Here is a 27070-nt window from a genome sequence, read left to right as displayed (position 1 = left end):
AGTGAGACAGGGTTGCAGCATCTCAATTTTAATTGGGATATGTCAATGAAGGAACAATCTGGCTGGAAAAGCCTTCAGGATCATTAGGACTCAGCTAGGTGAGCAAGATTCTCACACAGTTCCTATCACCATTACTATTAAATTTATTATTTGGCCGTTTCGAGAATCCAATACCAGCAATCACTCAGATATACTGTAGTATAATGTACATAAGCTGTTGCTGAGTAGATTATGTACATAGACCTTAAGCATCATCACAGGATATGATGTCACGAGTCTGTATCTCATGTTGCTCAGTGTTCATGTAGCTACCATAGTGAGAATACCCCTGTAAAGAAACTCCTGTTACTTTGACCTAAAGTCTACTATCCTCCTTCTATACTAATAGCACACTGATAATATGGTGGCAGTGGTAAAAATGACTTTTGCAGCATAAGAAAACAGAAGAGATCGAAACATTACCAGAGACCTTCGAATGAGCAGCAGGGCCCAATCAGGTTGAAGCGTGGAAGAGATGGATTTGAAGATTCGACAGGTACTATTCCGCATCGGGTTTAACAGCACGAACGGACATAGAGCAGGTCAGTGTTTTGCTTTATGCCATGGAAGACAGTGCGGACGACATTCTGACTACCCTGCGGATCGTTGAACAACAAACCCCGTATGGCAAAGTGATTTAAGCATTGGAACGGCACTTTCAGATCAGGAAGAAGGTAATCGTGGAAAGGGCTAAGTTCAACAAGTGCACCCAAAAAGTTGGTGAAAGCATCGATTCATTTATTAATGATCTGTATAGAGTAGCTGACCATTGCGACTATGGGAGTCAGCGAGAGGAATCGATCTGGAACAGAATAGTTGTCGGGATTATAGGCGAAGCACTGTCAGACCAGCTTCATTCGAAAGAGGATTTGGCTTTGAAAAAAGCCATATTATTGACCAGGCAGCCAGAAGAAATTGAAAGAGTAATTGAATATTAGTTCGAGAGGATCAGGGAATCCAGCCTCAAAAATTCAGGAATCAGCTGAGTCCATTGAGAAGACAGAGAGTAATGGTGCCAGAAAGCGCGATAGACGGGAAAGACACCTGTAGATAACAACACTGAATTGCAGTAGCTGTGGCCGGGAGCGGCAATGGCAGAAAAATTGCCCAGCTCAGGAAGCTGAATATTTCTGGTGCAAGAGAAGGGGACACTTTTAGCAGGTCTGTCGCAGCAGAAAACAAATGCTGCAGCCTAGTAAAAAGATAGAGGAAATAAAGGAGGGAAAAACAATTAATACTCCCCTCCGAGGAGAAGTGCAAGGAAAAAAAATGAAGATTACTGGGAAGCAGAAATCTTAGTGGGAGAAAATAAAACTAATTTCAAATTAGATACAGGAGCAGCAGTTTCTATCCTGTCTGACCTAACAACTTGGTCGAGAGAAGAAAGGCTTAGGAAAACCTACAAGAAATTTTACAGGCGAGGTGGGATTCAGTTGAAGGGTGTGGGAGAAATACAGACAACCGTAACACACAGAAACAAAACTATTCCGGAAGCCCTATATGTCATTAGGAACCAAGCCTGTTCGCTACTCAGTAAGAAAACATGTCTAGCCTTATAGATGTTACACAGGGTGGAAGCAGATCCTCCGGAAAACTCTTCATTGGTGCACTGAATACTGAAACAAATGAAAAGACACTTGAAGCAATGTTTGGCAAATATGAAAGAATAGTAGAAGTCCTGGTGATGAAAGATCGTGAAATAACTAAGTCGATGGAGTTTGCTTTTATTATTTTCTAAAGTCCAGGAACTGCAAGGGATGCAGCCAGAGAGATGAATGGGAAGCCTTTAGATGGAAAACCCATTAAAGTAGAGCAAGCTACTAGACCAGCATTTGAAAATAGTAGACAACGTAGCCCACCTCCACTCCCAAGAAGCTGTGCTCCTCCTAGGAGGATTTGAGGAGGAATGACAGGTCCCCCTCAGGAAGGTGGGCATGGTGGATTCAGGATAAGGAACAGTGCTACCTTAACAGGAATGTACCACTACAAAAGGCCCCTTCCTTCGAGGCCAATGTGAAGTGCAGAAATTGGGTGGCGGGGGGGGCGAAAGAGGAAGTGGTTCAAGAGGATCTCCCTCATGCGAAAGGGACGGTTATGGTTCACCTCCATCTCGCAAAGGGATGATACCATCCAGAAGAGATGATGAAAGATCAAGAGAATCAGCTACCAGAGACAGCTGATGAACCGGTGATACAACCAACAGATCACCCAGATGACAGTGAAGACAGAGAACATGAGTCATCCAATAGTTCCACTCACACACAGGGAAGTGACGAAGAAGAACTGAAAGACTCAATACCCCAAACAAGTGAATGGCAGAATCATGAGAACCCCACAGTGTTACAGACCTGATGAACGAAGTCAGAGACTTGGAGGGAGATGGAGTATAATGTACATAAGCTGTAGCTGGGTAGATTATGTAATATAGACCTTAAACATCATCACAGGATGTGATGTCATGAATCTGTACCTCGTGTTGCTCAGTGTTCACGTGGATACCATAGTGAGAAGACCCCTGTAAATAAACTCCTGTTACTTTGACCCAAAGTCTACTATCCTCATTCTATACTAATAGCACACCGACAATATAGAACATACAACACTGTTGGTTACAAAGTAAAGTATCCCATACCATGCTCAAGCCTCAGAAGAGTAGACAATGTTGCACCACTGTGAAATTTTTCCAAGTTTATTGCTAGTTACCTTATGATTTTTTGTACTGAGATTAGCAAATTTTTGCCACTTGCTCTTGAATTTGAGACAGTTTCGTCTTGGGGATCCATGCTCGTTTTATGTAGCACGCTTACAACCAAAAGACAGATAAAACTTTCACCTTAACAATCTCGGATGGATCTGAGTCCAGGTGTCAAAGCTGAAAGGTCAGTATTTAACCTATTGCAATCCCAATTTAATTGTACATAAGTTATAAATATACCACTTAGTAGATGATTCTGAATTCTGTTAGAAATTCACTTTGGAAACATTCAACAATTTGCTAAATGTTATCCCTCTATGCTAGAAAAATATTGGTTGTTAGGCATACATTTAAGGCAATACACTCAGGCTTTATTACAGAGATACAAATAGAGATTTTACTCCCTCTGATCAATGGAAATTGAATTGTAGCAGAGTTAAAATCGATGTGGTGGACCTCTCAGTCCATTTCTGCTTTGCCAACATATTTGGGAACTCATTAATCGACAGCATAGGTAAATGATGTAATTTAGAGACTCAACTAGGCAGAGCGTGTGTCATGCACGCTCCATTCAGTTGAACTGAGTGGTGAAGAGGAAGAGGTTCCAATAGATATGTCAAAAGTTATTTTTGTGGAGCCAGGAGGAGCCTGGCAAGAAAAAAGTTGGCAGCCCTGAGAAAATTAATAAAATTAAACAGATCAAGTACTATGTTATTACAGCTTTTACCTCATAGCCTAATCGTGCTGCCTTCTGCAGCAGTGTTTCGCCAGCATTCTTATTTACTATTAGCTTTCGTGTTTCAGCTTGCGACTGTTGCCCTGTGGATGTCTCTGCTTGAGCAGATGGTGACCGCGATACCGTTGTGTGTTTAACAGGAGTAACTGAGGATGTCCGCTTTTTCCAGTGGGCTGAAAAATCACGTTGCTTCTTTGGTGATGGGCTCCAATCAGAATCCAGCATCAATGCTGAGCGCTTTAGGGAGCGATTTTGCCTTACTTTAATCTATTACAAATAAATATTTAATAGGTCAATCAATGGGACAAAGAAAAGAATTACATACCATAATCTTATCAAACAACTCAACTCAATTTGTTCCTTTTCATTGTATATTTAACATGCAGGAACTTGTATAAAGTGCGGTGACCAGAATTGGATGCAAAAGTCCAGTTGGGGCCCAACCAAAGTTTTACACAGGTTCAGCATAACATCCCTGCTTTTGTACTCAATGCCTCTATTTATGAAGCCCGAGATCCCATATCCTTTACTAACCACTCTCTAATATGTCCTGCCACCTTCAAAGATCGATGCGCATGCACCCCCAGGTCTCTCTGTTCCTACATTCTCTTTAGAGAACCGTGCCATTAAGTATATATTGCCTCTCCCTATTCCTTCTGATAAAAACACGTGTCAGTATTAAACTCCATCTGCCACCTCTCTGCCCATTCTGCTAGCCTATCTATGTCCTGTTGCAGGCAGTTCATAGCATCCTCAGTTTGCCGCACCTCCAAGTTCGGTGTTGTCAACAAATTTTGAGATTCTACTCTGTGTTCCAAGATCCAAGTCATTTATATGTAGCAAAAAAAGCAGTGGTCCCAGCAATGACCCTTGGGGAACACCACTGTCTACCATCCTCCAGTCTGAAAAGCAACCATTTACTGTGCCTTGCTGTGTTTTTTGTTCTTTCATGGGATGTGGGTGTCGCTTTGCCCATCCCTAATTGCCCTTAAACTGAATGGCTTCCTAGTCTATTTCAAAGGGCAGTTAAGAGTCAGTTGCATTGCTGTGGGTCTGGACTCACGTGTAGGCCAGACCTGGTAAGGACATCAGATTTCCTTCCCTAAAGGATATTAGTGAACCAGATGGGGTCTTACGACAATCAATGACAGTTTCATGGCATCATTACTGAGACTAGCTTTCAATTCCATATTTCTTTTAAGTAACTGAATTTTATTAATTAATTGAATTTAAATTCTACCAGCTGCCGTGGTGTGATTTGAAGCCGTATCCCTAGGGCCTCTGGATTACTAGTCCAGTGATATTACCACTACGCCACCCCTAAAGCCAATTTTCTTTTCCAGTTGGACACTGAGCCTCCTATTCCATGAGCCTCAATTTTCTTAACCAGCCTTATATGTGGCACCTTATCAAATGCTTTCTTAAAAGCCATATAAACAACATCCAACGCATTCCCTTCTTTGCTACTTCATCAAAAAATTCAATTAGATTAGTCAAGCATGATCTGCCCTTTACAAATCCATGCTGGCTATCCTTAATTAACTCGAAACTCTCTAAGTGCCCATTGATATTTTCCCTAATTATTGTTTCTTAAACGTTACTCACCACTGATGTTAAACTAACTGGCCTGTAGTTGCTAGGACTCTCCAATCCTCTGGCACCTCCCCTGTATCCAGGGAAATTGGAAGATTATGGCAAGCCCTTCTGCTATCTCCTTGTTCACTTCCTTTTGCAACCTGGGATGCAAAACATCTGGACTTATCTATCCTAAGCATAGCCAGCCTTTTTAGTACCTCCCCCCTCTCAGTTTCTATCTAGTCCATTGCCTCTACCCTCTCTGTTTCTACTGATATTTTGTCAGCCTCCATTTCCTTAGTGGACACGGATACAAAGTACTCATTCAGTATATTAGCCTTGCCCTGCACCTCTAAGCATACATTACCCTTTGTCCCAATAGTCCCCACTCCTCCTTTTACAACTTGCTTACTGTTTACCAGCCAGTAGAAGATCTTTGGGTTCCCTTTTATGTTGACTGCCATTTTATTCTCATATTCTCTCTTTGCCAGTCTTATTTTCCTCTTCACCTCCCCTCTCAACTTATTGTTGACGGCCTGGTTCTCACTTGGAGTTCACCTGACATGCATCATTTTCGTTCTTTTTTCATTGCACCATCATCACTTTCTCCCTCATCAACCAAGGAGCCCTAGGGATGGATTTTGTTGAGCTCCCGGCGTCGGGATCTGTGGCCGGGGGGGAAGGGTGGCGCCGGAGGATCGGAGCGGCAGCAGCCCACCACGGAGCCATGCTGGGAATGCCGGGCCTCATCTTCCCAGTGGCAGGGAAGCTCTGTTGCGACACATCCGCCGCTCTGCAGCAGGACCCGGATTTGAAGATTAAAATCACTTATTTGAATATATTTAAATGGAAGCCGGAGCGATCTTACCGGCAGTTCCGGATCCTCCAAGCAATGTGCGGCATTCCCGTGCCTTCACTTTCTCGTCCAGGGAAAGCTGGCACCACCAAGGTGGGGAAGGGGGGGAACTCTGCATTGTCAGTGTAGTTGGGGGGTGGGGGAAGGGTTGAACTCTGCACTTAAGTCAATTGTGGAGTGAAAGGGATGAACTCTGTATTTAGTGCATTTGGGATGGAAAAGGGTAATCAGGGCTTTTCTGCTGTAGTTGGGGGTGGGGTAGATGGGTCAAACTTTATTTCTGTTTGCAGAAGGGTGGGGGGAGGTGGGCAACTTTCATCTGTCAACGCAGGCCTGGCAGCCCTTTAAAAAAAGAGGCCAGCGCCTGCGCAGAAACAGGCATCGCCGAGGCCATCCCTGCCATGTGATGGGCGGCCACACACCCCCAAGCATATTATAATAAGCCACTGCACGCTAGATCGCAGTGGCATGGCGGCGCGCAGCCCACAGATTTGCCTGTCCCGCCGCTGGGAAAATAAAATCCAGCCGCTATTCTTGGTTCCCCTTCCTTTCACCCTTGTTGAAATGTTCCTAACCTGTACCTGAAGCATCTCTTCCTTAAAGATAACCCATTGTACCACTACAGCTCTTCCTGCCAGTCTTTGGTTCCAGTCTACCCTGGCTAGATCCCTTCTCATCGTGTTGAAATTAGCTCTCTTCCAATCTGGTTGTTCTACCTCAGTCTGCTCCTTGCTTTTCTGCATTAGTAGTCTAAACATTATGACACGATGATCACTCTTACCCAAGTGCTCCCCGACAGAAACTTGGTCCTCGTGGCCCACCTCATTTCCCAGCATCAGATTCAGCAATGCCTCTTTTCTTGTTGGGCTGAGAACGTACTAATCAAGGAAGTTCTCCAGAACACCTTTTAGAAATACCTCCCCCTCCATACCCTTTACTCTAAAAATTATCCCAATTGATATTTAGGTACTTAAAGTCCCCCAATATCACCACTCTGTAGTTCTTGCACGTCTCTGTGATTTCCCCACAGATTTGCTCCTCTCTCTCTCACTATTTGGAGGCCTATAGAATACCCCTAGTAGTGTGATTATAACCTTTTAATCCTCAACTCTAACCAAATGGATTCTGTCCTCGTCCCTTCAAGGACATCCTCCCTTTCCAGAACTGCAATGTCATCCCTAATCAGTACTGCCACCCTACCTCCCTTTTTCCCTTCTGTATTTTTTCTGAACAATTTATACCCTGGTATATTAAGCGCCCAATCATTGCCAGTTTTAAGCCATGCTTCCTTTATTGCCCCTACATCATATTCCCATACTGCTATTTGTGCTTGTAGCTCACCAACCTTATTCACCACACTTTGTGCGTTTACACACAAGCACTGTAATTCTGTCTTTGCATTCCTCATAGTCCTTCTCAGTCCACTCCCATCTAATACAGAACTACTCCCTTCTCTCGTAGTGTCTAACACTCTCACTCGTACCCCACCTAATACTTTGCTATTTCCTACTCTAGTGCTATCTGTCTCTTCCAATTCTCTGTGCACCTTGGTGTTCCTCTCTTGTATTATCTCCCGGTTCCCAAAACCCTGCCAAGTTAGTATAACTCTCCCCAATAGCACTAGCAAATCACCCTGCAAGGAAATTTGTCCCAGCTCTGTTCAGGTGCAACCTGTCAGGCCTGTGCAAGTCCTACCTTCTCCAGAACTGGTCCCAGTGCCCCAGGAATCTAAAGCCCTCCCTCCTGCACCATCCTTCCAGCCATGCATTCATCTGCACGATCCTACAAACATACGAATTAGGAGCAGGAATAGGCCACGCAACCCCTCAAGCCTACTCTGCCATTCAATACGTTCATGGATGATCTGATTACTCCACATTTCCACCTACCCCCGATAACCTTACACCCCCTTGCTTATCAAGAATCTATCTACCTCTGCCTTAAAAATATTCAAAGACTCTGCTCCACTGCCTTTTGAGGAAGAGAATTCCAAAGACTCACGACCCTCTGAGAGAAAAAAATTCTCATCTCTGTCTTAAATGGGCGACCCCTTATTTTTAAACAGTGACCCCTAGTTCTAGATTCTCCCACAAGAGGAGCCTCTTACTCTTCTAAATTCCAGCGGATACATGCCTATCCTCCTACTTCTAATACTCACTTGCGCGTGGTACTGGGAGTAATCTGGAGATTACTACTTTTGAGGTCCTGCTTGCTAATTCCTTACCTAGCTAACTAAACTCTTTCTGCAGGACCATATCCCTCTTCCTACCTATGTCGTTGGTACCAATGTGAGCCACGACTGCCGGCTGTTCACCCTCCCCCCTCAGGGTGCTCTGCAGCTGTTCAGTGACAGCCTTGACCCTGGCACAAGGGAGGAAACACACCATCCTGGATTCATGTCTGCGGCCACAGAAGCCCCTGACTATCGAATCTACTCTCACTATCGCTCTTCCAATCTTCCTTGTACCCCCCCTTGAACAGCTGAGCCATCCATGGTGCCATGGCCTTGGCTCTGGCTGTACTCCCCAGATGAACCATCACTTTCCACAGTATTCAGAATACCGGTTGGAGAGTGAGATGCACTCAGGGGTCGCCTGCACTACCTGCCTGTCTAGTGGTCACCCATTCCCTCTCTGCCTGCATAGTCTTAAGCTGCGGGGTGACCACATCTATAAACATGCTAGCACAAAATTCTCAACCTCACGGATGAAATGCAGTGATGCCAGCTACTGCTCAAGTTCCAAAAGCCGGAGCTCAAGCTGCTGCAACTGACAACACTTCCCGCACATATGGTTATCCAGGACACAAGAAGTGTCCTGGAATTCCCATAGCACAGGATGTGCACTCCAGAGGTTGGAGCAGCCCAGCCATTCCTCTATCTATTCAATACTAAACCTTGGTACTCCAACTAAACCCTGCTACGAATAAACCCTGCTACTACTAATACTAATAAACCCTACCAATAGTAATAATAACCTTACTACTGCTAATAATAAACTTTACCAATACTAATTTACCTTATCACTATTAATACACCCTACCAATACTAAAACATTACCAATAGTAGTTCTAACCTCACCAAAGTAATAAACCTTACCAATAGTAATAAATAGGAAATATTCACCAGTCAATTTAATAGGCTTTTCTACTATTAGTAAACCTTACTACTAATAAAACCTTACAATTACTAAAATTATCCGAGTTTTGAAAGATTAATGAGAAAAATACTCACAAACCAATCAACTACATGTTTTCCTGTGACGTCATATTTTGATTTTTCTTGGTCGGTCTGCTCTGAAGCCACAGACTGGACTGAATAGATCTTTTAAATTCTCCACTGGTCCCGCTCTCTCTCGAGTATCGCCCACTTCCTTCACCCCACCATTGGAGAGCCTGTCATCAGTCTCCTAGGCACCATGTTCTGGAATTCCCTCCCTAAACACCCCTACCTCTTTCTCCTCCTTTAAGACTCTCCCTGAAACCCACAGCTTTGACCAAGCTTTTGGTCTGCCTTCCTAATGTCTCACTTATTGGCTCAGCATCCTTTTTTTTGATTAAGCACCGTGGAATATTTTTCTACATTACAGGCACTATACAATGTAAGTTGTTGTACATTGTTTACCTTGTGTCTTCCTTGGTTGTTTGTACCTTCTTCCAATGACTGGGGTCCACTAATGTGTTTTGTCTTACATTTACGTTTTCCTGATGGTTTTTCTGACTGATACTGACTTGGAGATTCTTGTGTGTGGCTCAAATTGAGAGCACCTGGGCTACAAGACTCTTTACGTTTCCGTAAACCTCCTGACACAGGAGTGCTGTGTCTGACACTCAGATTCCAGTCAGTACTGGACAATTTGCCTGAAGGAGTTAGCCTCTTTCGTGGTGAAGTGGGAGGCGTCCATGTGCCTAAAAGGAAAACTGCAATATAGTTAGATTGACAAGACTCCAGTTTTACTCTAGATCTGTAAGCTCCTAAGAAATTGTATCCCAGCTGGAACCCAGAATGCCTCAGTTACAATCCATGCTTGGCATCAGTGCAACATCATCTTTTGTAACACCAAATGTGTAGTATGATGTTGTACAAAACTGGTCTAACAGATCAACTACAACATTCTTACTTGATACAAGAGGTGCTTGTAGTTGGACCCTAACTGAGAAGCAATGCTGGCATTATACTCATCAAGTGAGATATGAGCCGTCAGCACTATACACAGACATCATTATGCCATGAAGGAATTCCATATCCTCCTCCAGCTGTCTCTCCTCCTCTTCCCCCACTTCTCTTGAGAAAACGGGCTAGTTTATCAGCCCTACTTCAAAGGAACCACTAGTCCAAGGCAACTCAGTCAAAGCCACAGAACCCAAAGCTGCCCGAGCATCTACCAGTGCCTTGGCTAGTACTGGGGCTGAACCCTATAAAATTATGACTTGCGGTAGTTTTGTGCCCAGTGGGGACGGGTAGATGATTCTTTAACAAAGTTCTGTGTTTGCATGTCAGGGCAGGTTTTCAATGGCTGAGGATATAATACAAATGAAGTTCTTGAGGAAATCCTTCAGAAAGGTTTCACAAATAATACTTTGCTCTTCCTTGTATGAGAAATATGCTTATGCCAGTTATTTGGCTTTAATTTGATGTTAAGAGTCAACCTATGCAAGCATTAGTTCTGGAGAATGGAATTTGCTTTAGGTGGCACCAAATATTGTGTCAGTGTTTGGAAGCAATGGAATTGCATGAATGTGACTTGGCAAATGGACAACATGGTGTCTTACCTAGAATCATACTATAGGACTACAGAACCATAGAACAAACTCAAAGGTTGGGCCAATGCTGGAAATGGATGCACATGGTTCAGGAGCTCCCAAATTTCCCCCAGTCATATAAGCTAACAAGGTATGCAACTCAAGTGGTGCACTTTGAATGAATGCTACTGAACACTCCCTGCCACACTCAATTCTCTGACTTGGGAGCACATGAGTGCTGAACTCCAAGGTCTCTCTACACTGAGAGGTAATTGAGCTAACATTTTTGTAGCCAGGATCATTTCCCAGCAAAGAAAATTACTTCAAACTCTTATGCTGAGTTTTGAGTGGAGTTGTTCGTCAACAGAAGACAGTAAAATCATAGAATATGTGAACTGATCACCAATATGGATTAGTGACATTAAATACAGATTTTAAAGCATACATTTCTAAAAGTGGTAAGGCATACAATGCTTAAAAGACATTGAACTTTACCTGTAGTAACTGCTTTCCGTGTTTGAATCCCCGTGATAGCTTGCTTTTCCTCCCCTTCGTGTAAAGGTATTTCTGAATCCTTCTCATTTTGGAACTTCTTCCTACTGCCTTTTGTTTGTGTCTTGATGGTAGAGTTTTGCTTATTACTATTTTTACAATTCCCATCAGTCTCTGCTATACAACTCAAGTCATGTGGTTCCAATCTATCCTGTTCACTCACTTCAGTAATCAAGCTGTCAGTCCTTCCCACCTCACTCTCTTTGGTCTCTTTGTCCTCCGTTGTAAACAGGTCCTGACCCCTTGAATTCTTCTTTACTTTTACATCATCTTCCACTTCCTCATGCATACGCTGACTTTCCTCCAATGTACTGTCTGTCTGGTCACAGGTCACATGTACAGATGAGCCACAATAACTTTCTGCAATACACAAATTAAAAACTTCTTTGTAATATCTAAAAACATTTTAATCAACCTGTGTTTTTAGAATATTATATTGCTGTAATCGGCAGCTGTCTCCTGTGCCTAAATCATTTTCTTGTAACTTTGCAACCATGTAAAATGCCCATTAGGATATTGATGCTATTTCATTGCATTGTTTTTCATTACCAGCTGCCTCTGAAACATTATAACCAACTCAACTGGAAATCAAAAAGACTTTATAGTGCCAGTTTTCACCCCTTCTCTCTGAAGGTGCCATCTCTGGCTTGGATATGGTTTCACAGGTGCCAGCAGCCTTCCAACACCTTTCCCAAATGTCAATGTGAGCCTGGAGAGTGAATGTTGGCAAGTATGGATAAAGGCAGAGAGAAATTTGTTCTGTAGTTGACCTCACTGGAAATGTATCATGAAGGCATTAAGGGCCCCAAATCCCAAGGTCCTTGCTCCTCTGTCAGAAGTGTGTTGGGACATTATTTCCAGCTGCCTGTACCCTAGAGTTGGACCCATCCCAAATGGGGAGTCAAGATCAAGTATCATCTTCAGGTGAAGTAGCCACGATATAATTTAACTAGGGTGTACAAACGTCATTCGATCCCCAATTTAAAAGTCACACATTCTGGCCTTTTTTCATTGTAGATTTGAATGCCTACATTTATACCAGAAATTACCTATGTAAATTTGTAACATTGTAATTACATCTTTACAGCAGTTTGGCTTTCTAAAGGATCCCTCTAAATACTGAATTTTGTGATTTGCTCCTGGATGTGTATTTCTGCATGTCTCTCTCTTTGATCTCTCTCACAAAAACACACACACAGCTATAAGACAGATGAAACAATTGAATTACTATCAACAAAATACAGTTGGAAATTACAGCTTTCAAAATTCAACACATTCATTTTTTACTTGAAAAAACAAATCTGGAAGAAAGACATTCTGTCACTTCATCCATTCTACGGTCCAAAGTGAGTATGGAGTCAGCAACAAGGTTAGACCACCTATCCAAAGCCAGCACTGGAAGCCCAAAACATTTTCAGGTTCAGGTCTAGGTCTCATCTGCATAATTTGAACGAGCAGTTGAGTGTTCAATGAGCACTGGGGGAAGCTTGCCACACCAGGGGAAGGGGGAATCCGACAGCTCTGTGAGCAAGTTAATTTGGAAATCAGCACCAAAAGGAGTAGATGGCTGCAGTGGGGGTGGGGGGCTTCAACCTGAAGTAGCAGTGAACCACAGTATTTTTATAGAGCATCCGTGGCCCACAAAAATGTTCCAAACTGATTTTGGAGTGGCCTCCAGTGAACCCTTTAAAAGCTGCTGGTTAAACTGTTTGCCACCTGGTACAAATGAGCAAAGCACGCAAACAGGGACTTACACCCGAGTAGGACCGTGATTTGCAAATGTAAGCAGCCTACCAGCATTTTCGGGAGGCCATTCTGTATACCCATTCACAGGCCTGCCTGAAAACAGCATGAAGCAGGATTTGGGCATACAACAGGCAGCTGAGATGCACCCCTTTGATTTTCCACTGCATTGTTTTCAGTTGCAAAAATGGGCAGGAAGCAGTTGGAAATTCACATCTGTTAGCAATTAGAATGTTTACATTTTTTAACTGTCAACACAAGCGATAATTAGAGGTTAATGCCTTCAAAATTCAATGCCACAATTTTACGTTCACCTCTCTCCCCTTTAAGTGGATCCTGAAAACCTACCACTTTGACCAAGCTTTAGGTTACCTGTCCTAATATGTCAAGTGGCTCGGTGTCAAATATCGTCTGATAATGCTCCTATGAAACACCGTGGGATGTTAGTGGCACTATATAAATGCAAGGGGTTGTTGATTAGTTCTTTTAAAATAAACTCAGTTACAATGAAGAAAGACAATAAAGGAATTTTAAATTCACTTCCATCTCTAGGAAAGGAGTGTCTCCATTTCCTGCTCTATTCCCCATTTTAAGCTTTTTGGTTTTGTGGGGGATGAAGTGGATAAATACAAATCAGGGTCCCAAGATTCACATGGAGCCCTGATGACAGTTCAATGCACTCTTGAGTGGGGCATTCATGGTAGCCACCCATCAGGTAAAGTGGTCAAGAAGTCAGCCAGGTCCTTCAATGTTATTTTATAAACTTGGCGCCCTTCATATGATCCCTCTCTACTTCCCCATCACTGGTCAGTTGCTGCTTTTCACCCAAAATCGGTGAGCAGCTGACCGGCAGCATTCAAATGAGACCCGAAAATTAAAATCTACCTGTCTTTCGACAAAGATACCCGTGTGCGGTTGCTGTTAACTCCCACCAACTGCCTCAAGAATTAAAGTCAGCTCTATTGTTTCTCTCTAAGGTTAATGTGTTTTCTGAAATGTAAAAGTGTATAGGTTGTATGGATGGCAGAGGTTACAGAGATACCATGGTGGGATTTAAAAGCAAAAATAAGCATTTCAAATTTGAAGCATGGGGGAAAATGGGAGTCAATGTAGGTCACTAAGGAGTGATGTGTCAGCATGACTTGGTGTGGGATAGGATATTGACAGCAGAGTTTTGGATGAGCTGAAATTTCTGGAGGAAAATGTGGGGCTGGCTTGGAGAATATTAGACTAGGCAAGTTTGGAGATGACAAAGTCACAGAAACGCATGAACTGTGGTGAAGGCAAGAGATATTATATTATAGAGGTGGAGGTAGGCAGCCTTTGTGATAAGAGTGTATATGGGGTCAAAAGCCTAGCTTAGGATCAAATAGGACACTAAAGTTCAGAACAGATTGTTTTAACCTGAGACAACAGCTATGGCGAAGGGTACAATCAGTAGTGAGGGATATGATGCTTCTGGCAGGAGCCAATGATGATTGATTCAGGTTTCCTATAGTTTAACTGGAAGAAATTGAGCAATCATCGAAGACTGGACATCGGAAAAGCAGTCTGACAAGCCAGAGGTAGTGAACAGGTTGAGAGAGTTGGGGAAGAGGTCGAATTGGGGGACTTCAATGTACCTGTGTAAGCTGACTCCATGGGCAGAATTTTAACTGTCTGTGGGGGGGGGGGGGGGGGGGGGAGGTGGGGGATTCGGGTTAAGGTAAAAAGTGGCATTAGGAACCTGACATGATACTGCCAACTTCTGGGTTTGCAGGAGAGCAGGAAACCCCCATGGAGCGGTCAGGTAAGTAATTAAAAGGTAAGCAATTAAAATATTTAAAGCCCCAATTAACTCAGGATTTAGAACATAGGAAGATTTACGATATAGGAGGCGGCCATTTGGCCCATTGTGTCTGAGCCAGCCAAAAAAGAGCTCCCACCTTCCAGCTCTTGGTCTGTAGCCCTGTGGGTTACAGCACCTCAACTGCTTATCCAAATTCAATGAGGGTCTCTGCCTCAACCACCCTTTCAGGCAGTGGATTTCAAACCCCACCGCCCTCTGGGTGAAAATATTACTCAGCTCCCCTCTAATCTTTCTACTAATTACTTTAATCTATGTCCCCTGGTTATTAACCTCTACGCTATCAGAAACAGGTCCTTCCTATCCACACTCTCTAGGCTCCTTATAATTGTATACATCTCAAATAACCCCAGTATATCCAATCTTTCCTCATAGCTAAAATTCTCCATTCCTGGCAATATCCTCGTAAATCTCTTCTGTACCCTCTCTCATGCGATCACATCACTGAACCCAGCGTTCTGGCTTCAACAGCCAGTGCATGGGTTTCCCAAGCTGTGTGCAACTCACCAGGATCAATAAGGCGTGATCACAGCAGGGAGCCATTGTTCAATTAAACTGACATGCTGGAAAGCCTTTAAAGAGTAAAACAGCAAAGCTGGTGGCCAGCCTCGGTGAACGTCTTGTGCTCACAGCACTTGTTCTGAGAGCCAGATTGCACTACTTTAAATGTGATTACCAACTGTTTGGAAGTTATTTCACCCACCTTGGACATTACACAGCTCAACTTCCCTGCTGTCAGCCTTCACTGCAGCATGGGAGCAACTTATGCAGCGACAGCATAGAGTTCTGATGAGGAGCAACAGGAGTAGCTACACAAACATGAGCAACACCAGAAACTACATCAACAGCTGCAGCAGCAGCAACCACAGGACCAGCAGCTGCCTTCTCCGCAGGCGCTCCACAGGTCAGAGGAAAGGGACACAGAGTTCCAAATTGAAGGAGGCGATACCCCAACACAATGTCTACAGGCAAACGATCAGCTTCCTGAAAATGACAGAGCAACAGCGCCTCAGGCTTTCACTGCAGGTTGTTGCGGACATCTGCAGCCTCCTGGAACAAGACCTCCTTCCATGAGGGCCAGGTGGGCACATATTTCCAGTGGCTGTTAAGGTCATCACAGCCTGAATTTCACCACCTCTGGCTCCTTCCAGGGATATGCTGGTGACATTTCCAGAAACTCACAATCTGCTGCCCCTAAGTGCATCTCCCAGTTCACCAATACCTTGTTTTCCAAGGCTGTCACTTATGTCCACTTTGCCATGGATGAGGCCAGTCAAAGACAAAGCACTGTTGATTTTGCTGCAGTGGCTCGATTCCCATAGGTACAGAAGCCACTGACTACCCATATAGCAATCAAGGCACCCTCAGATGAGCCTGGAGTGTTCATCGAGTGCAAGGGATTCTACTTCCTCAATGTTCAGATTGTTTGTGACCACTGGAAAGAACTGCCATGATTCATTCAATCTGTGGCAGTAACATCTCTCACAGGTTTTCGAAGCTCCACTGTGTCAGCAGGTGGCACCTGGGAGACTAGGACCCTCTGAGGACCTGATTGCTGATTCCTGTAAGGAACCCTACCAGGGATGCAGAAGAGAGATACAACAGGAGGCCGCATGACCATAAGGGCGATACTAGAGTAAGTCGTTGGGTTGCTGAAGTTGCAGCTCAGGTGCCTCGAAAGATCTGGAGGTGCCCTTCAGTATGCCCGATCAAGGGTCTCCAGAATGGTTATGGTCTGTTATACCCTGCAAAACACTGTGCTCCGCCTTCTCCAAGGAGCCAGATGTGACCGTGGACGTCAACACAAATACCTGAAACATCATAGCACTCATGCTAGAGATAGACTCCTCCAATCTTGTGCACTGCCTCTGGAAATCCTGACAGAAGCACACATTTCCTGTTGCTGCTCCGCAAGTTCCCTTTTTGCAGATCACTCCCGAGGCGCAGCAGCTGCATCTGGATGAGCATTTTTTTAAGTGTCCTGTGCCCTCCAACAAGGACTCACAATGCAGTCCCTATCTCCAGCACCTGCTCCTGTAATTCTCGTGTGATGTGCGTCTCACTATGTGACAACCTAGCTATTATCTCTAATGCAGGAACCATTTAGGTGAGTGGAGGGTGCAGCTTCAGAGTGCTTGGCCTCCTCCCGCAGCAGCTCTGTTGTCACTCTTGAAGGATGTGGGAGATAAAAGACATGAGTTAGTGCTGACGTGGCGAAAGAATTCAAACTGATCATAGTGCATATCATGACATTTCAGTTAGTGGTGACATCAATGTAACACGCCTCTTTAAGTGCTAAATGACAGTGTGATATCTAATGCTGTCACCAGGGCTGTGGGCAACCCCATCTCTCCATTACTGATGCTCGATATGTGTGCCACCCTGCCAATCTCCAAGGTGTCCTCCTCCAATGTGGTCAGGGTGGCTATGGCTGCAGGCTCACCCCCGGTTCTCTGCCTCTCCCTGGAGCTGCGCGTGCTCTTCTACTGATATGAGAGAAAAGAGAGAGTTATGAGGCTGTGAAGTGAAATTCCTGATTAGGATGTAATAACAACATTTGTGGAGGGTGACTGAGGGATTGGTGCAAGATGACAATAGGGTAAGGGTTAGTGTTGGCTGTTCAGATGAAGATTTGAGGAGGTGCCTGAAAACAAAGGAATGTATGGTGCTGCAAGGTTTGTTGGTCAGAGGAGAATGCTAATGAAGTCAGAGAGTAATGGCTGACACCTGAAAGTGGTATGACACATCTTTCCTGACCTAATGAGGTTATCAAACATCAAAGTGCTGCAACGTTGTAGTTTCCTATATGTGTGGGTTAATGCCTTGATGCAGGACAATTTTTCCACTGGAGACGCAGGTCTCTTTTAATTAAGTTGATAGCATGCAGGCCATTAGGCACATCTCCACTGCTGGTTCATGTGCCATTGTCAGAACAGCCCTTTTCGATTACAGCAAATGAATAAGACCTCAGGTGTATGTGAACATATTTGGAGAATTTTTTTCACCTCGTAACGTTCCTTCATGAGGTGGCTTAATGTTGGCTGAGACGTGCAAATATGAGGTTTTCCCCGATGTCCCTTGCATATCTCTCCACGGCCCTCAGCGGAGGACTGGTGTTCCTCCTGTTTCTCTGCTTGCAGAACGTTGCCGCGTCTAATTGCAATCGATTATTCGTGAGACCCTCTGTGACGCGTACTGAAGAGCCCCTCCAGACTGGTCAAGGCAGTGGAATCGCATTTCCAGCATGCCAATGGTGTGTTTGATGATGGCTCTGATGGATAAGTGAGCAGCATTGCATTGCTCTTCATCTGCGCTTTGGGGATACCGCATGGTGTCATCAACCATGTACAAAGTAGGTAAACCTTGCCACCCAGGATCCATCTACTTCGGCTGGTTCCTCAAAACTCCTGGCAGCTGTGAATTCCTCAAAATGTATGAGTCGTGACAGATCCCTGAGAAATGTGCACAAACATGCTTTAATCTTCTCCTGTGGTAACAAACCAGTTGTATATTCAAAGAGTGAAAGCCTTTGCGATTAATAAATTCAGCAGACTGGTCCCAGGGAGCTCTAATGGCTACATGAGTGTAGTCGATCACTTCTGCACTCTAGGGAACCCAGCGACGGCGCCGAAGGCTGCAGACCTTGCTGCCTGGCTGTTCTCGTCGACAGGTAAGTAGATTAAATCATTTGCATGACGAAATAGGGGACCGGTAAACTTTTTGATGCAGCCATGGGTCACAGACTATGATATGCCACATATGTCGCCCGTTGATCCCTGGAAGGCCCCGCTAGCAAAAAAATTGAGTGCAGCAGTCACCTTGAGGGCAACTGGCATGGAATTCCCACCAACCCCATGTGGTTGCAGATCATGTCACAGCATCCTACAAATTCCTGTGACCATTTCATGCAACATCCTTCGGCGTCTCTGGCATTTGAAGGTAATTTGTCCTTGTCCTGAGGATGCGATGACGTGCCAGTGCCCTTCTTCGATAAGGCCGTATCTGGATGTTATCATTTGGAGCATCCTCACCTTCTTGTTCTGCCTGCTGCTGGTGTTCAGGCATTATGCACTGAGGGAAAAAAGTCACTCCCTCAGCTCTTCTTCCAGTGGTAGCAGTCAAATTGGGTGTGTGAGACTCATGCAAATACTCCCCCTAGGACATCAGTCCTGGTCCTGCCCAGGTGTAACCTGTCCAGTTTGTACTGGTCCCACCTCCCCCAGAACCGGTCCCAATGTCCCAGGAATCTAAAACCCTCCCCCTCACACTTCTTCAGCCACGTATTCATCCTCCCTTGCCTCACATAGCAGCCTGGGATACATCTCATCTGGTCCTGGGGATTTATTCATCTCCAACCCGGCTAATACAGCTAATACTTCCTCCTTTTCAATGCTAATTTGATCACGTATATCACAATATTCAAACAATAGTAGACGGAGCTGAATAATAGACAAGTGATGAAGTCATGAGCATTCAACTGGTTCAAAGGAAGATAGGAACAGGAGTAGGCCATTCAGGCCCTCAAGCCGGTTCCTCCAATCAATTAGATCACGGCTGATCTGTATCTCAACTCTATTTATCTGCCTTTGTTCCATATTTCTCGATACCCTTTCCCTACAAAAATCTATTGATCTCAGTCTTAAAAATTTAATTTGACCCATCATCCACAGCCTTTTGAAGAAAGAGTTTCAGATTTCCACTACCCTTTGTGTGAAGCAGTGCTTCTTGATCTTACACCTAAATGTCCTAGCTCTAACGTTAAGACTGTTTTCGATTCTCCCACCATAGGAAATAGTTTCTGTATCTATCTTATCCCATCATATCCTTCTATCATTTTAAAGATTTAAATTCCAACACCCTCAACCTTTTAAACTCAAGGGAATACAAGCTAGGTTTAGGCAAGCTGTCCTCATAATTTAACCTTTTAAGTCCTGGTAACATTCTGGTGAATCTGCACTGTACCTCCTCCAAGGTGAATATATATTTCCCAAGTTTCAGAATCCAAATCTAAATGCAGTAGTCAGATGTGGTCTGACCAAGGCACTATACAACTAAAACATCACTTCACTTTTATATTCCCACCCCTTTAGATAAAGCTAACATCCATTGGCCTATTTGATTACTTTTTTTTTTAAAGAGTCATAGAAAGATACAGCACTGAAATAGGCCCACCAAGTCTGTGCTGACCAACAACCACCCATTTATACTAATCCTACATTAATCCCATATTCCCTACCACATCCCCACCATTTTACACTAGGGGCAATTTACAATGGCCAATTTACCTCTCAACCTGCCAGTCTTTGGCTGTGGGAGGAAACCGGAGTACCTGGCAGAAACCCACGCGGTCAAAGGGAGAACTTGCAAACTCCGCACAGGCAGTACCCAGAACCAAACCCAGGTCGCTGGAGCTGTGAGGTTGCTGTGCTAACCAATGTGCCACTGTGCCATAGCTTTTAGTGATTTGTGTACATGGACACTTAAAGACACTTAAATCAGATTGCTCTTCCACAGCTCCTAGTCTCTTCGATCCAAAGTGGATCCCCACATTGAACTCCACCTGCTATAGCTTTGTCCACTTAATCTATATCCTTTCTGTAACTTCCCACTCCTATCTACACAACTTACTGTGCCCCCTAACAAATTGCAAATTAAAATATACAGCTCTATTCTTCCATTAAGTCATTAATATATGGTAAAAAGCTGATGGCCCTGTACAGATCCCTGGGGAACACTACTTACACATACCACTAATCAGGGTACATTCTCTTTATTCCCTACTCTATAGGTCGCAACGTTACCTCCCATGCACTTTTTTTTTTTAATAATAATCTCCTGCGTGAAGCCTTATCAAATTCCTTCTGGAAGTCCATACAAACGATATCCATAGACACTCCCCGTATTGATGACCCCCTCAAAAAATTCAATTAAATTAGTGAGGCATGACCTAACCTTCAAAAATCCATGCTGAATCTCTTTAATCAGCTCATACTTGTCTAAATATTCAGTCGCACTGTCTCAGGTGATAGATTCCAGTAATTTTCCCATAACTGATGGATCTGTAGTTAAGTAGCTTTTCCTTTCCTTCCTTCCTTAAATAATGGGCTGACATTTGCAATTTTCTAGTTCTAAGGCACAATTCCTGAATCTAACAAGCTTTTGAAAATTATGAGTAAACAATCTGCTTTTTCTATACTATTCAAGCTTTTTCTTTTAATACTGTTGGGTAGAAACCATCAGGTCCTGGAGAATTGATAATCTTAAATCCCATTATTTTCTCCCATTACCCTTTTATTGCACATTAAATCCACAAAGCTCCTCCCTTTGACTTATTTTAGGTTCCCTTATACTGCTTGTATTTTGTCCTATTCCTACAGTGAAAACAGAGAGTACAAATTAACAAGTCTGCTATTTCATTATTGACCATTATAGCCATGCCTGCATCTATCTTTAACAGACTTACATTCCTCTTTACCAGTTTCTTTATCTTAATGTAACAACTTTTGCTGTTAGCTTTGCTATTAGTTTTTCATATTCCTTTTTGTACCTATTATAACTTTCTTTGTATACTTTTGTTGCTTCTTGTAAGTCTCAGACTGCTGAATTTCTACATTACCTTGCATTTACATAAATCTTTTTATTTAGCTTGATACTGTCTCTTACCTCATTTGTTGACCATAGTTGCTTAATCACACAAGTGGAGCCTTTACTTTTTGTGTGCATTTTTTGTATCTTACCCAATAGTTCAGCCTAGTTTACCATGGTTAATTCATTTCACATCCCTTCAAAGTTTTCCATATTTAAACTTAAAATCGTAGTTTGTGGCTCTCTGTTCTTTTTAAACCAAGAGCAGGATTTTCCCTCCAGGGTTGGGAACCCGACGTCAGAACCATTTTAAGCTCCCAATCTCACCCCAGAGGGGAAGTAGTCACAGTCCATGATTTTTGCAGAGACGGGCTGCTAATTGGCTGGAGGCTGGGTTGGGCGGACAATCAGCGGGGGTGGGTGCGGGATGGAGGTGGGACTTCTGAACTACGGACCCAATTTAAAGGTGTCGCAGCAGCCATTACTGAGGCAGCCATTTGGAAGCAGGATACAAGCATCAGGGCAACAGTAGAGGCAGTGGCCTGCCACCCGGGGCAGGTGTTAAGACCGAGGCGGGAGGAGTGCACTTCCTTTTCTAGTTCCACTTCTCCACAGGTCACAACATATATTTAAAATGTTTACCCGGTTATCGATACAGCCAAGCATATACCCTATTTTTTATATCTCAGAATAAAATATACCAACCAGGTTTCTTTAATAGACAATAAAATTATCAGTTTATAAAACAAGACTTAGCCAGTAATGAAGCAAAGCATTAACACACTGATCGAAATAGGAAAGTTCTCTTTTAAAAATTCCCCAATTACACTCACACACACACTGAAAATAATAAGCAATTCCCTCTGCAGTGGTCTGTTACAAAAAAAAGACTACTCTGGCCAAATACGTGCTAATTCTTGATGAAAGAAAGATATGGAAGGACGTCAGTTGTCCCTTTTTTGGTCTGGCGTCCAGGTAGATGGAAACAGGTCACTGGGATCGTTTTAGAAGCAGTCCATTCTGGAGATGTCGAGAATTATTCTAGTAGGCTTTCTAGGAGAAATGTGGCATCAGGGTTTTCTGTCAGCACAAGCCTGAATCACAGGATTTTTTTCAACTTCTCAGGAGTTATGCAGCACCTGGGATTATAGCTCTCCCACACTGGATCTTTGCAGGATCTCTTTAAAGAGGTTTCCCAATGCAGCTGAGTCTGTGGCATGCTGTCAGAAAGGGAGGACTGCACTCCACCCTCTTCATCTACAGATAGCAATATCCTTTCACCCACTCCTCCAGAGATGCCCATCTCTCCATGCCCTACTTCTTTGTCCTCCAGGGCCACCCTGGTGATTTACTTTGCTCCTTCCTCCATTTCACTGATGATGGCAAGCTGGAGCACTCCTCCTCCAGTGCAAGCTCTCTCCATGAGATTATGTGGCCTTTTGCCCTGCAAGGACAAAAGAGAGAGATAAGGCACTGCTGGCCTCTCCGAACAATGCCAGCAGCTCATTTACATATGAAGCTGCATGTAGCAATAGTGCCATGTCCTCAACAGCGCTAGGGTTCTGGGCCTTGCTGAGGGGTTATTAACTACCCTGGGCACACATTTCTCCCATGTTCAGGAGCAGCATGCGCCCTCAGGCTCCTTAGCTAGTCTGCTGGATGTTGAATATTCAGAGGCCTGTCATCAGGGTCTCACAACGTGCTCACCTTGCTGGAGCAAAGAAGGTTGCTGAACCTCTCGCAGCACTGTATCCAGTTCCTCCACACTACACCCCTCTTGCTGACAGTTTCAGCCACCTCTAGCCATGCCTGTTTTTTTTGGCTGAATGGCCTTCTCCTCCCACTCTCTGGGAAGAGGACCTCCCTCCACTCCCTCACAGTCTCCAGGAGGACCGAGTGAAGCGAAGGGAAGCCCTGTTTTATGAAAGTCATACCTAGCACAAAGGAAGATGGTTGTGGTTGTTGGAGGTCAATCATCTGAGTTCCAGGACATCACTGCAGGAGTTCCTCAGGGTAGTGTCCTGGGCCCAACCATCTTCAGCTGCTTCATCAATGACCTTCCTTCAATCATAAGGTCAGAAGTGGGGATGTTCGCTGATGATTGCACAATATTCAGCACCATTCGTGACTCCTCAAATACTGAAGCAGTCCATGTAGAAATGAACAAGACCTGGACAATATCTAGGCTTGGGCTGATAAGTGACATTCAATGGCCCGCTTGATTGCCACACCATCCACAAACATTCACTCCCTTCACCACCGACGCACAGTGGCAACAGTGTGTACCATCTACAAGATGCACTGCAGTAATATCCCAAGGCTCCTTAAAACAGCTTCCAAACCCACGACCTCTACCACCTAGAAGGACAAGGGCAGCAGATGCATGGGAACACCACCACCTGCAAGTTCCCCTCCAAGCCACACACCATCCTGACTTGGAACTATATCGCTGTTCCTTCACTGTCGCTGGGTCAAAATCCTGGAACTCCCTTCCTAATACACCGTGGATGTACCCACCCCACATGGGACTACAGTAGTTCAAGAAGGCACCTTCTCAAGGGCAAATAGGGATGGGCAATAAATGCTGTCCTAGTCAGCGATGCCCACATCCCAGGAACGAATAAAAAAATGTCACAAGAAAGGAGGCTCTACTTCGACCAGCAGAAACAGAGGTATACCACATGTCAGAGTTCCCTGAGGCAGCGCGGTGTCATGGGTTTAGAATGGAGGAATCCATTCAGCTCATGTGTACCACAATGGCTCAGGATTTTGAATGCATGAGCCAACCTCATGGAGAGACATATGCAGCAGCAAAACGAGTGGATGCAGGAGCAACACACTGACATGTATAGAATTTACACAATGCTTTGTAGCATAGGTTGGTCAGTGGCGCTAATGGCACAAAGATGCATGGAGTGGATGCCAGATGAGCCCCAACTGGTGCTCCCCTCCAGAGATCCGCAGCGCCATTCAAAGGCTGAGGCACTCACCATGAGGATGAGAGAGCCTCCCCTCGCAGAGCACCATCATCATCATCATTGGCTTCCGTCGCCCCTCTGACTGAGGGACCATCTATTAGCACAGTCGCAAGGGGAATCTCAGGCGCAAGCAGACATGAGCAAGCAGGCTGCCTCCACCTCATCCATGTCCACACGGGTAGCACCATCTAGAAGAGTGTCTCAAGTGGACACTACTATGTCGGACAGAGCATGGTACCTGCAGATTGCTTCACCTATAAATGTGTACTTTGTTAGTTTCTGAATGCATTGTAAATATTGACACATGACTCTAGACATGCGAGCTTCCATTGTTTACGGACAAAACTCGAAAAAAGAGATGTAGTGGTGAAGGGAAGCAAATGTTTTTGAAGGGGGATAGTGAGACCGCTGGAGAGATGTGTATCATTCATTGGCAATAAGAATGATATAGTCAAGGCTGTGTCTTCAATGGAAGTATTCTCACAGGCAGCTCAAAGTGAGTTCCAGAGCATGCAATCCTCCTGGGTAGAAGCTGTCAGCTGAAACATGCTTGAATCAGATGTTCCGCAATGTTGATGGCATCCTAACGAGATCGTTGAGTCCTGCGTCGGCCCCGGCCACCTCCCTGCACAGCACCTTCCTCCTCCTCTTCCACCTCCTGTTCCTCCTCTTCCTCCAGGGTCTCATCCTCTTCAAGGTCCACACCTCTCTGAGGGGCCATGTTTTGGAGAGTGCAGCAGGCCATCAGGATGCACGAGACCCTTGCAAGAGCGTACTGGAGGGCATCATCCGATTGGTCCAGTTAACGAAACCGCATCTTCAGAAGCCCTATGGCCTGCTCTGTCTAAGGATCACATAAAAGAGGTGAATAGCCATCTCGTCAATAGATAACCCTTTCCCCCTAGAATTCAGCCCATGAAGTCTATGGGGTGAAATGAAGATTTGCAGCATCTTGGACTGCCAGAAGATGAAGGTGTCATGGCATCTGCCTGGATAGGGAGCGCACACATGCATGAAGCTCTTATTGCAGTCGCACACCAGAAGAACATTGGGAGAGTGGAAGCCCTTCTTGTTGATAAATTTCACTGGCTGCTCACAGCGCATTGATGGCCACATGGTGCAATCGATGATGCCCTTCACCTGCAGGAATCCAGTGATGGAAGTGAATCCCACTGCCCATTGTGCCCAAAAGGCCCATCTGTCTCAAATTGTATGAACTTCCCAGCTCTTGAGAATAGGGCATCAGTGACCTGCGAGATGCAATGGTGTGCTGCCACTTGAGAAGTGCTACCAAGGTCTGCTGCTGATCCTTGGCAGGAGCCAGATAAAAGAAGTTCACGTCAACGTGACTTTGGCGGCTACTGGCATGATGAGGAGTGGTGCGAGATCTTCTGCGGCGGGGGCACAAATCTCAGTGACAGGTACAATCTCCTCCAGCACCTGTTCTCCAATATGTCCAGGTAGCTTCTTCTTCGGTGTTACACCCTATGATGCGGGTACAGCCTCCGTTGCCTTCCTGCCCCTTGTTCCTCTCCACTGCTCTCATGTCCAGGGCTCTGCCTCTGCTGCTGAGGCTGTTGATTCTCAGTGCCATTCAACCTAATATCTGAAAACCTTAATCCCATATCTGCCTGTTGCCTTGCTTACACTCAGCTGCACTCACAATAACTTGTAAAGCCCCCCTGCTCCTTTTAGGGCCCCATGATGCCAGGAGGGTCACGATCCCCTCCAATACCTGGGTGCACACAGACCACTTGCTCAGTGACCTCTACACACCTGGTGGCACCTGTGTGCCAATGGCTGAGAGTCGCTCTTGTGGGCGCACCTAATTTGATAGTGTGGCCATGGCTGGCTCCCAGCTGTGTTGGAGCGTCCATGCACCTAAACTGTCCCTCATCCAGTGTGCAACCTGTGTGCCCCAACAAAATTCCAAACTGGCCCTTTGAACTGACAATGAGCTAGTTTACAAGAATAATTGGCCTCTTTGCCAAATTGGGTGGGTTACCGGGCCTCGCGTTCCCCTGTCCCGAGGAAAATCACCGGCAGAAGGAATGACGACTTAAAACTACACGGCGGCCAGCGCCACTAATTTTTACACCCGCCCACCTCCGCATCCGCCATTGGGACCTAAAAATACTGCCCCTCGTATCAAATTCAAGCACTATTTCACAAGTCACTATATGCAAGTTCCCTTACCATCAAATTGTTAACTAATTCTGGATTGTTACCTCATCACTAAATCCAGTATGGCCTGTTCTCTTGTCAATTCTTAAACATATTGTTCTATAAAGCTGTCGTGAATCCATTCTAGAAATTCACTGCCTTTAACATTTGAGCTATTTTGCTTCTCCCAGTGTATGTGAAATTTAAAATCAACCATTATAACCATATTGTTTTTGATACATGCTTCCCTGACCATATTTAGACATCTCCCAGTATGTCACCACAATCAGATAATTCCTGCCGAGTCTTGCATCCTTAATGCTACCCATAGTGTTTCCACAGCTTGATCACCCATACTGAAATCTGTTAAACTGCAGAGTGGGGGCAAGGGATCAAAGTTGGGAAGATATGGTAAATCAAGGAGTAGAGATAAGGCAAGAGAGAAAGGTATTATATGGGAAATGATAAACAGACTGTGCAAGGAAGGGACAGAGCATACAAATCTAAGAGTAAATCAACAGATAAGGCTAGAAGTTACAAAAATAATAAAAGGACAAAACTA

The 27070-nt window shown here is 44.6% G+C and overlaps 1 protein-coding gene across 7 annotated transcripts in view; it reads right to left on the bottom strand.

Moving 5' to 3' along the window:
- The window catches only part of LOC137377667 (BCL-6 corepressor-like protein 1), a 355666-nt gene that overhangs the window by 41702 nt on the left and 286894 nt on the right, over positions 1–27070 (bottom strand). For all 7 annotated transcript variants that reach the window (XM_068047573.1, XM_068047570.1, XM_068047571.1 and 4 more), the window contains 3 exons: positions 11137–11553; positions 9524–9807; positions 3462–3737 (listed from right to left, as the gene is read on the bottom strand). In XM_068047573.1, coding sequence (XP_067903674.1) covers positions 3462–3737; positions 9524–9807; positions 11137–11553 — 977 coding nt within the window. The remainder of the gene's footprint in view (positions 1–3461; positions 3738–9523; positions 9808–11136; positions 11554–27070) is intronic.

Source organism: Heterodontus francisci, chromosome 15 (assembly GCF_036365525.1).
Source record: "Heterodontus francisci isolate sHetFra1 chromosome 15, sHetFra1.hap1, whole genome shotgun sequence".
In the NCBI taxonomy this organism is placed as follows: domain Eukaryota; kingdom Metazoa; phylum Chordata; class Chondrichthyes; order Heterodontiformes; family Heterodontidae; genus Heterodontus; species Heterodontus francisci.
Note: the sequence above shows the minus strand (reverse complement) of the source record. Positions and strands in the feature narration are given on the sequence as shown.